We start from the raw sequence: 12,234 nt of genomic DNA on the forward strand, positions 1-12,234 counted from the left end.
TATGATACGCAGCTTAAATTTGTGCCTCGGTAAATATGCTCTATGTAGGCCTATACGTAACCGGTTCGAATCCGATATAAGCGCTGAAAAAATTCGGTAAAAACTTCTGTCGTCTATAATGTACTACGTAAGCTTTCCTCCAGATTGTATGTATGTATGTATGTAAATCAGAGGAGTTATACAGTCACTCTATAGTCACTCTGTATGTACGTGGAAGCTTCAATTTGTTAGGCTGGCTGGGACCCCTGTTGGAGGCCGTCGGAACTAATCCCTGGACGGTGGCTGCTCCGGTCATTGATATTCTAGACGACGACACACTGGAATACTTTTACCAGGAGGAAATGCTCAGTGTTGGGGGATTTTCCTGGAATCTTCAGGTATTTTCAGGGTTTAAGAATCACCAACGACCTTTCTTTACGACCTTTTTTCCTTACCTTGCCTTTTTTCCTGGCTTTTTTTTTTTTTTTTACATGTCCGAGTTCACACCTTTTGACACAACAGTCACATGATTTGCCTTCTGAGATTGTTGCGTGGAGGGGAAATTTCTTTATTTGTTTTCTGATGATTGGTTTATTATCCTTCTGGGCCATCTTGCCTTTGAGAACTATGACACGTTTTAAGCTTTTCAAGTAACAGTGTGTTTCAAGTTTCAATAATCATTGTTGTTGTATTATTTGTATACGTGATGAGATTACAGCTTAAGTTATCAGTCTCTTACACGTTGCCTGCTTTTAAGAATTATTTATATTACTTCTGTAAATAAATATGTTAACAATCTCTGGTTACATAATGTCAAAGAATGATTGTATATTCAAAATTCTTCGATACGCATAAGGAAACCCGTTGTATGGAATGCTCGTAATGGTGACTTTGTCAACATTATATTAACATTTGTCGTTTTCAACAAATATAAGACTTATTGAAATTTTCTTTGATGATTAGAAAAACGTGAGTGATTCATCATCATATATTTTACGCTGTTTGAAAGTAAGTTTATCTTCGTAATTCAAACGTTTAACATTTTATTTTTTCCTAATTTCAAAACTATAAAAATCTTTGTAAGACTTGGATGTTGAGATTGGCTAGAAAGTATGAAGAAAATTACCCTCAACAAATTTCAGATTTTTGCATAAGTACAATAATACATCATCTCTTATGAAGAATACAGTATACGTTCATGAACATTGTATTACAAAGCAGCATTACTCTTCAGGTTAACAACATGTTATACATAAGAAATGAAGGCTTACTTGTTGTGGTTGTTGATTAAAAATATATAAATTTGTTGTCATTTGTTACATGTTTATTAACAGCCTAAACGAATGGTACTATAGGCCTATATGTATTATAAGCATGTGATATTTTAATACTACTTTTAAACCTGGTTTCCCTAAGCAGGTTTAGTGCCAGAACACTAAACATTCCTTCTATTAATAAATACTATTAGGCAAATTGTAATTGCATCCTGCAACATGAAAAATGTTTTCACTTCATCTACGCAACAAGTAAGCCTCTTGGATAACACCATCTTTCAACAAGTAAGAAAATGCACAAGCATTAATGACTGTGCTTCCCACGCTTTTACGTGCTGTTTATTTACAGTGTTTATTTTTATTTATTTATTTATATTTTGGAGAGTTAGACTTGCTTGTAAATGTCCCTCACCCTATAAAAATATACTTACATTTGACATTCAAAATTCTGTGTACAGTAATTAAATTTCTTCCTCAATAAACACCAAGTTACTAACATCTTGTGCTGGGTTCTGAACCTGGCGAAAATTCTCTCTCTCTCTCTCTCTCTCTCTCTCTCTCTCTCTCTCTCTCTCTCTCTCTCTCTCTCTCTCTCTCTCTCTCTCATAAAATATAGTTGTTCTGGGTTGTCCAAACTTTTCCTGGATTAGGCGAGGGAAATCACCCAGAATGAAAAAGTTTATGAACGATCACATTTGATATTAACGTATTTTGCTTGTCGTCATAATCCATTTTTCCTTAGGTGGTTCATTTCATAAATTTATTTTTTCTGTACAAAATAGCCAGGTCGTGAACTTGCTGATAATAAGTTACTGAACAGATTAAAAGGTTAGTGAGAAATGTGACAAGATGGTTAAGAAATCGAAGCATTAAGTACACTGTGAGAGGATTATTATTATTATTATTATTATTATTATTATTATTATTATTATTATTATTATAAAAAATACGTCTTTATGGAGTGAAAGTGTCTGCTGTTCCTCTTAAACAGGCAATATTTTTAAACGAATTTTTTCTGCTTTAACATAAATTTTCCTCGTGTCTCTCTGGCTGTACTGTTTCTCTGCCTTTCATTATAATTTCTCTATTTCCTTTTACTTAACATATCTCATAAAGATAAAGTTGCAAAGCTGAACGTTTAAATCGCCATAACTGCTAAAAAATAATAGCATGGGGTTGATAAATAAAAGTACTTTGTACTGGACAGATTCGACGGAAGAAATGCTATTACTTTCTGACAAGATTTATAGGTCTAATTTGGACTCGTTGAGCTACTGGATATTTTAATTTAACAGGAAACAATATCTTAGTGGTCCATGGAGAAGTTTCATTTGGGAAAGTGTCATCGTGCTCTATTGTGGACTTTGTAAAGTTGTAAAATCAAAATCAAAAGAAAACAACAGCTGAGAGGGTTATGAATGTTGTCAGGGACTGTTTGACTCGTACCTTTTCAAATAAAATTATTTCCGTCATAAGATGTATGATTTCAGGTCGTGACAGTTTTTTTTATATTTTCAATTATTAAGTATTTAGAAGCATTCGTTGACTGAATGAGGTTTTAACTCTTGACGGACAACACTGAAAAAGTCAAAGCTTCCAAAATGAGTTCGTAGAGAACTGTCCCTAGCAGTTTTGGTTGGGTTAATGTGACCTCAAACTTCTGTAAGGTAAAAGGGTGATATATTCAGTAAGAAAGGGAGAAAAGGGTTAAAGGAAGCTCTTTAAGGTGTCGATTGCTAAGCATCCTTTGGTTTAGAACATCCGTGTACCTCTGAGAATGCTGACATGCTCCTGCTGATTTAGGTTGGCTGGAACCGCTGCTGGAACGCATAGCCATCGACCCCCACATCGTCGTGTGCCCTGTCATTGACGTCATCTCCGACGATTCTTACGAATATCACTACAGGGATTCCTCTGGAGTCAACGTCGGAGGCTTTGACTGGAACTTGCAGGTGTGACCTCTAGAACTCAACGTGCACGCTCTAACGTCCTAGAGAGAGAAAAAGAAAACATTACCTAACACTCGTTTCGAAAGACACACCCCTTCTCCAGCATAAGCAATCTGTCATCTCCCCCCTCCTTTCCAGTGGGATATCTTGGTCCTAGGTGGTGGAGTAGCTGGTGCGTCTTTCTCTCACAACTTGCAGAACTTCGTGAATGACTTGAACTTCTTAATAAGGCTTTTCTTCCAAAGGGCGCTTTGCCGGCCACTTGTTCTCACCATCATTCGGGAGACTTGCAAGCTTTGTAAAGAAAGCAGGAGGAATGGCTGACTAGTGGTTGTCTCTTAACTAACGAACTATTGTATACAGTATCTTTTGCATGTGAGTTCACCATTTGGCCACATGGTCTTGGAGAGAATTTATATTATGCTCATACAGCCATGAATCTTTCACTTTTTTGCTAACACAAAGAGCTGTTACTGGCACATTTCAGACTAAGCATTTGACTTGTAAAATTTATTTACACACGTCTCTAGACTTAGTCAGGATGCTCATTGGAGTTTTTTATCCTGAATTATTAAGTTGATAAATTGACAGCGTTGAAAAATTCATGGCGCCAGACAGCAAACTTAATTTCATAATCTATAACAGAACTAACCTAATGGTGGTGGATTGCAACTACTTTTCAGTACTAACCAGATTCTAAGAAAAATACAGCTTTTTTGGCGTGACAGATGCATGTCCTGGCATACTGCTGTGAAAATGTCAGCTGCTGAGCACTTGTAACTGGTGTCTTGGTCATGTAAATACACTGTCCTGTGCATTAATTGAAATATTTCGAAATTTTCAGGTGGGGAATTATGACAGCTGGAGCAGGTTTTTGAACTCAAGATTGTCACATTATATGATTTTTTTTTTTTTTGTATAAATTGAAGATTTTGAATTTTATTTCTTTCATGTTTGAATAGAGCTTTATAGTAATTTTAACTTTTGTCAGGTAAGTAATAGTCATTACATTATATAGATATATATTAATCATGAGATGTGTTATTTTAATATGGGTTTTTGTGGTGTAAGAACAATCTTATTTTACAGAATGTACAATGAATTTGTTTATAAATTTGTGTATGTTTTTTTTTGTGTGTGTGAAACCAATAAAGATTTCTAAAACCAGGTATGGTTATGTTCATGTGTGGATAACTTGCATATGTATTTTTGTGCTTTACCCATACTTTTATTTATCACAAGGATTTTTGGTATGCTTTGTATAGTATGATGGTGCAACATTGATAAGTTTTTCTGCATTTTAACCATAGTTTTATGTATATTAATAGTTTTCTGTTGTGGTAAGTTTAGTTTGAAGGTGTAATGTTAAGGGTATTTGTGCTTAAAACTCTTTTTGGCCAAAGATTATTTTTAGTTTGATGGTTTATTGTGGAAACGTGGTGGTTAGGTTTATGCTGTAGTTAACATATATCGACTCTTGGTTACACATTGCCAATCTTTGGACACAAACTCGTCCCACAGTCTTTCATTCCCTAGACATATTTAAGGAGGTATACTTTATTTTCTGATTTTCATTTCTGCTGTCGTCTCGTATCTTTCTTGTCTGTGTTCCTTTGGATTTTTATTTTATTTTTCTCCCTTCTTTTTCAGTTTCCTGTAATCCTTATTTATCATCCCCTTATTCTGAGAATTTCTTCTCAAAATTAAAAGCCATTGAAATAATTATTGCTAGGAAGTTAGCTTATTTAGGGTCCAATATTTATTTAGCTTATTGGGGTCCAATGTTTATTTTGCGTCCAATCATTATTTTTGAAAATTTTTGAATACCAGATAGCTGGAACCATAAATAAAACCCATCTGGAACGACATACTGTACACTGAAATCAGGTTCTACTCTCTAAAACATGGTCACATGTGGTCATAAATATTACAACTTCTTGGCATTTTAAAATATTTTATTAAGTCATGATGTTTACATCCCCAGTTTTCTCTTAATAAGTAACATTTAGTTTCCTTGAATTTACTTTCTCCCTTTGTGTGTATAATGGTAGTTTACACAACTGTGTGTTATTGTTTTGATATTGTTTTGTCTTGTTTGCTTTGTAATAAAATACCCCTCACACAAATATCTGACTTCAGCGACACCATTCTGCCAGAAACTAGATGCACTCAAGAAATATTGCAGTGTCCTTATTCGTAATCACTAAAGATATTCTGAAACTCCATTATTGTTATGCTGCATAGAACATCTCGCCCTCAGTGCCTTGTGTGTGATGTTATGTAAGTGGCCTTGTCATTCTGTAGCTATTTTATCTTTTCCCTTCTTATGTTAACTCAAGAATTAGGTTAGTTTAACGCTTATCAAAAGGACCTTGTATGAACAGTGTGCAGGACTGAAAGTTTCCAACATTCACTATCATAATTGGATGGAAGTCAGCACATTGTACATTTATATTTAACTAAGGAAAGTTACATTATGGAGAACTGATTAGAGGACAAGACTAATTTTTAAAGCTGTGACATGGGCTGTATTCTGAAGGTGTGATCATAGACATGAAGACAGTTTTTGACAGATGGTAGTGGTAGAAAAAGACACTTATTATTTGACAGCTAAAGGTAACACTTTTGAATGAGATGGTGTGGTCTGTGTGTTCTAGGTTTCTTTGTGGCTGCGTCTGAATGTTTAGTTCCTCTTGTTAAATCTGCCATTTGTTACTGATCATGCCAAACCAAACAGCAGAATCCATAGAGCACAAATTTATCAGTTGATTAGTGTTGGCTGCTTTTTAAGGGGTGAGATTGGAAAGGCCCAGCAGTGATCCAGACCTAGTAGTATTAGTAGTAATAGGAGAATGGTACTGTCATCGTAGTAGTAGTAGTAATAGCAGCACCAAAATAGTGTCAGGATATACATGGTACAGCTTGCAAAATGGCAGGTTGTAAGGAGGTGAAATATTCCTCTTTACTTAACTGATCCCCCCCAAGACTTGGTTTGTCCCCCAAGCCTTTGAAATAATAATAATAACACTTGTTTGCTGCTTTATATGGCTTCAAAATGCACACAAATTTTGCAAAAATTTCTCGGGGAGGCTTACACCGCCCCCTTCCCCAGCTGATAGGGCTCATTTCTCCCACCACCCCACCCATACCATAAGTTCTAAACCTTTGCCCTCGCCCCCCAAGAAAAATCTGAAATGACACCATTTAAAGCGCCTCCTTACGTTGCCTCTGTTTTCTTAGTCAAAACCCATTTTTCTGGATATTGTTCACCGGACAATTTTTAAGTCACCTAAAAACATTTATTTACTGTTTTGATGTTAAGTTCTTGAAATTTCTGTCCTTCTCTCTCTGTCTTGATCTTGTGAAAACTATCTGTTTAAAATTCTTGATTTTGCTTTATATTTGTATAAGATTTTTTTGTGGCAGCTGCTCAGTATATTTGCAGTTTTTATCTGACCTATAAGCGTAGAATGTATTTATGATGGGGAACTAGTGAGTATACCACATGGAACACTTAACAGCAACAGGTACTTGAATTTTATTTTATTGGCATGTGAAAGGTTCTTTTCAGCTGTCTCTCTTCATCTGTGTCTTGTATTAATTTTTCTGCTATATTTATATTTCTTTTTAATTTGGTTTTTACTGCCTTATTTTATGACATATTGACACTTGGTGATATAAATCTCACACATTCCAACTTCCTTGCCATGACTTTCAACATTTCAGTGTTTTTGGCTCTTAAGAAATTCAAGGTCACGTGGCTATTTTCAAATGTGCATTCCATAAACACAGGGTGGCTTGAACCTCTGCTAGACAGAATAGGTCGTAATTGGACGACTGCCGTTTGTCCTGTAATTGACTGTATTGATGCAAACGACTTTACACTTCGCCATAGTGATGCAGACATGACCTATGTCGGGGGCTTCAAGTGGGACCTCATTGTAAGACTCCATATTCAGGGCTGACTATTATGGATTTTTAGTATATTTTTATTCCTTTATGTTATGCTGAGCCGGTGGTATTTTTTCCTATGATGCTTGCATGAATAAAAACTTCCCTTGGGATTTGGGAGCGCCTCCAGTTGTCTGGTTCCGGTGTTCTGGTTTGGAATGTATGTTGTAAGAGTGCCTTCTGGTTAGTTGCTTAAGAGGATGTTTGCATTTCTGAGGGGGACAAGAAGGTTGAAGTTTGAGATGATAATCGATATACTGTACACAAAAATCCTCGCCGCTAGGTACTGTATTTAGAGTAAATTTATAGTTGTTTATGACTTGCCATTAATAGAAGGAACAGATTGGATTTAAGTAATTTAATGCAGTCATTTGAATTGTTTCTTGTTTGGGAGTACTGTCGTCAAGGTACAACATTTGGTTCAGTTCAGGTATCTTGGAGTATCTTTTTCCCTGTAATATTAAGAAAAATATCTTTCTGACTTTTGGAAATGATGAATGAATGAAACAATCAATCACTGGTTCCCTTGGGTATTACTGTTCATGATGTGCATTTAATTCATGCTTCATAACACACCATACCCTCTTTTCATTTTCATTGACACAGCCCTCTTTGACCTCCTGTCTCAAGAGACTTTGGTTCCTGGTATCTTGCCACTTAATAGGTCTCCTTACAATATTTTCTTTTGGGGTTTGTTAGCCATCTATTCTTTAAAACTGATATGGTTTATCCAGCAGTCTTGTCTTGCTTACGTGGGTTTAAATGAAATAAAAATTTGCCTTAATCAAGGCTTCTAATTTGTCACTCTATTTTTCTCAGGCAATAGCAATGAAAGCTGTCAATTGTCTTCAGCTGTTGTCCATAGGTAGGCCATTTGTGAGCATGATATTGTAGACAGACAAATACACATGCAGGATAATCGTTGACCTTTTGATTGTGAGCATTTTGTTGGACCAAACTCTTCTCCAAAAAAAGAAGCAAAAAAACTTTGTTCCCAAGCCATTATGGATGAGAGAGTAAAACAAAGATAGCAAATGATAACACTTTAATCCACTTAACCTCCAGGCAAAAATCAATTTTCTGATCCACTCTATGCTGTATAATGGCAGCTTTTGTGATATCACATCATTTACAACAAAAGGAATAGCATTAACAAAAGGCATATATTTCTGTAAAAAAATATAGTATACAATTCCACATTCATTTTTAAATGTAAATGAATTCCTGCCTTATTAGCCGATAAAAAAGGTTAGTTTTAGCACACATTTCTGCCGCTTGCCAGAATTGCCAGTTAACATACCCAAATATTCTCTATCATATGATTCTCTGGGAGTCTTACCCTTATGAAATGATTTTGCAGTGTATAATAAAGCCCACTCTGCATGGAAGATTACATTGTCATCTCAATTTTCATGTACTGTGTAGGTGCTTTTATATTATTGACAGTTATCGTGGCATTTTACCAGAAAACAACCCAGGATTTTTAAGTTAGATGATCCTTAATATGTACTGTAGTTTTAGGTTTTAGGTTGCTGTGGAAATTATTTTTAGATAGCCAAAACAAAAGAGACATAAATACCCAAGTTACCGTAAACACTTAAGTTTATTGTTTAGCTCATGCATTTGACGAATGCTTAAAAACTCATACCTAAATTTCACTAGATAGAGAGTGAAATAAGTAACCCAAATTTATGTGAGCTCAAACATGTGGAAAAAGATGGATTTATATGTTTATGAAAGTAAATATAAAGGGCATTATTTACCAATGAAGTTTTATAGTGTACTCATGGAGCATACTTTACTTAGTGATTGACATCACTCGTTTTCAAGAACAGTATAGAATGGGTAACATTTTTGCAAGTTTTTTGGATTATCATTTACTAAATTGAACCAGATAACAGGAATTTATTTTTTAGCATTTCAGTACAGGTCAAACTTCTGTTCAACCTAAATTGATAAGATAGAGCCCCTTTTAGTCTGAATAGCAAGAAATTTTATGACTTTCCAAGAAATGTTATGACTCGTTTAGCATAAGTTGTTAGCCTGGCTAGAACCCCTTATGGAAAGGATAGCAAGATTTTGTTTCCTCACTAGCAAGTTCATATCTTTCACTTTCCAAAACTACTGTCTTTTAATCTGAATTGATAGGATGGCTAGAGCCCCTTGTGGACCAAATAGCAAGAAAGTGGACAAACGTCATTTGGCCAGTCATAGGTATTAATACTGGACGGAGATTTTCGCTTTAAATGTAGAGATGCATTTTCTGTCTTTATAGGTGGCTTCTCGTGGGACCTTGATGTAAGGCATTGGCCCATTAAAGGTTACTAACTTGTTAACTGAAATGGCCATGTGGTAATGTTAGTGAGAGTATTTTAGCTGTAGTTGTTTTATGGGGGTTTTTGTTTCATATGTTAGAGCATGTGATGCTTTGAAATTTGTCAGGTTTCTGGTGTTTTAGGCAGGCTAAATAAAAAAAAAAACAATTTTTCATAAAAAAATGCAAATAAATTGATGTCATGTTTTATGACACAGTTATTTTATTGAATGATTTAAAAGCAAATAACTTTAAACCTGATAAGGTGATGTGATAGTCATTGAGAGGACAGAATTACCATGAACGTATTTTAGTATGAATTTAGATGGCACTTTAGGGAGCAAATAATCAAAATAGCCATTGACTGTAGAGGTATATTTTTCAGGGGTTATAAAACTCCTGGCATATATTTTTCAGTTCTAGATTAACTAATTCTCAACATATGTGTACCTGTTAACAGATTTTTTTTTTAGAAAAATGAATTTCTCTTCCTTAGAAACTGTATTCCGCACTACTTTATGAGACTGGTTTGTTTTGTAAGTGAAAATTATTTCGTTGCAAAACCTCACAACTTCATCATCAAATATGTTGTTTAAATATTTGTGTTTGGTTTACTGAACCAACATTTTCACCTATATTTAAACTGTGTGTAAACTGAATTTTCAGTTACAACCTAACTTCAACTACACAGAAATCACCCAGTATTTTTGAACCTCATGTGACCTACAACACAACAGATCATCTCTTATTATTATGAGTGTTTGTTGATGGGCATAGTACAGTTTGCAGGTCTATGGGTAATACAGAATAGTATAGAATATTGAAGAAGGTTTGGTCAGGTTAGATGAATTGTGTACTATACTATCAAGTTTTGGCATCCTGTTGGCCACAGTTTATTCTCAGTTGATTGCATTTCTTTGGCAATAGGATTGGGGATCAAAGCTTTTTGCTAGGTTAGGCTCTAGGGTTAGAAAAATTTGGTAGATATTTGACATGGTGTGTGTTCTCAGCAAATGCAGCTGAAATCTTTCCCCCACTTTCTGCTGAACTTTCTTCCTTCCAAGGAAGGACGGTCTATCCATGTCAGTATTACCTGAGATTAAACAGTATTTCATTTTTTTAATATTTGCCTTCCTCCAACCTTAAATTGGTAGGGTGGCTCGAACCTCTTCTTGATCGGATAGCAAGGAACTGGACAACAGTTGTTTGCCCAGACATTGATATCATTGTCGACTCAGATTTCCATTATGCTCTTTCAAGTGGGAGCATTCTCAGTGTCGGTGGCTTCACATGGCATCTTGTTGTAAGGCATTTGCCCATGTACAAGCTCAGGGGTTGGTGCATTTCCATGGAATGCATATAAAGGAGATACTCTCCCTGCTAGGTTAAGTTAGCTTAGGTAAGATTAGTTCAGTAGCTTCCCCCCACCTGAAATCCCCCTCAGTTTTATTTCTGTTGTGATATTCCTTTTCTCTTGGAAATGCATTTACCCCGAGCTCAGTACATGTTGAACAGATTTTATGTGTGGATTGATGTTAGTGGGTGTATGTAGCTGGAGTTGCTTTGAAGGGAGTTTTGGTGTTTGGTGATGCTTTGAAACCTCTGAGTTTTCCAGAATTTTAGGCAAACTTTCAAGTTGAAAGTAAGTTCCAAAATACAAGTTGACATATTTTGTGATAGAGTTGTAGTGTAACCCCATTACAGTATTGAAGGTGAAAAAAAATTATAAGAACGTACGTATTATGATTGATAAATGAAATGAAATTAGGAAGAGCTATAATTCAGATTTTATGTTTACTTATGTAGGTTGTGTTTTCCTATGGATTTATAGATAAATCCTTGTTAATCATTGATTGCACATGTCTTTTGAAATAATTTTAAGTACGTATGTTCTTTTAGATCATTTATAGGGTGTGTATGGCGACAAAGTTTGCATATAAAGAAACGATTGCATCCTTATGTTTACATTACCTGTACAGGTACTGAAATACTTGCAGATACAGTGAACCCCCGTATTCGCGGGGGATGCGTCCCCCCCCCCCTGCGAATAGGTCAAATCTGCAAATGCTTAAAACCCCTCTAAAAACATTTAGAACTGTCCATTTTGATAGCTTAAACCAAGAAAAACCCTGTAAAAATGCTTATACCTGAGTATTTTAATAGTTTTATCACAAAAAATCCATTTATTCATGAAAATTATATGAAAATACAGTAATTAGTGAATATTTCTCTGTGAAAAATACGAATGGGCGAATTTTCCGCGAATGATACTAGATATGACAAATGCATGAGGCCGCGAACCATGAGAACGCGAATATACTTATTTATTCCATACACTGTATTAGAATGTTATAATGTACATCAGATTTATAAGGAGATTTTTTTTATTCATTGGTCCATCTGAGGCCCATAATTTTTCATTGTGAAAAAGAATCTCATGAAAATGTATCATTTACACTACTTTTAAATCTCTTGTCTGAACTTCACATCCCATCTTCATGTGACAGTAAAACCAGAAGTCTTGTTATGTAGCACTAGTAACTAAAATCCTCAGATTCTGAGTTGTAGCATTATTTTCAGACTTGTACTGACAGGCATTGTCCCAAAATGAACAAATTACAGGACTACTTTTGACCATATGAGATAATCAACCTCATATAAATAGTATGGCACATAACTTGTTATTGTAGAACTGCCTCTATCTCTCTGTCTGAAATTAAGCATAGCTGGAATACACATACCAACTACCCTGAGATCCAGGGCAGAT

At 35.2% G+C, this 12,234-nt stretch overlaps 1 protein-coding gene across 23 annotated transcripts in view; it reads left to right on the forward strand.

Annotated features, from left to right (window-relative positions):
• LOC136853022 (putative polypeptide N-acetylgalactosaminyltransferase 9) overlaps positions 1-12,234 on the forward strand; it is a 344,125-nt gene that overhangs the window by 293,667 nt on the left and 38,224 nt on the right. For 4 of the 23 annotated variants that reach the window (XM_067128186.1, XM_067128197.1, XM_067128189.1 and 1 more), the window contains exon 6: positions 3,057-3,205. The exons of the other annotated variants lie outside the window; for them this stretch is intronic. In XM_067128186.1, coding sequence (XP_066984287.1) covers positions 3,057-3,205 — 149 coding nt within the window. The remainder of the gene's footprint in view (positions 1-3,056; positions 3,206-12,234) is intronic. 23 annotated transcript variants of the gene reach the window in all.

Source organism: Macrobrachium rosenbergii, chromosome 26, assembly GCF_040412425.1.
Source record: "Macrobrachium rosenbergii isolate ZJJX-2024 chromosome 26, ASM4041242v1, whole genome shotgun sequence".
In the NCBI taxonomy this organism is placed as follows: Eukaryota; Metazoa; Arthropoda; class Malacostraca; order Decapoda; family Palaemonidae; genus Macrobrachium; species Macrobrachium rosenbergii.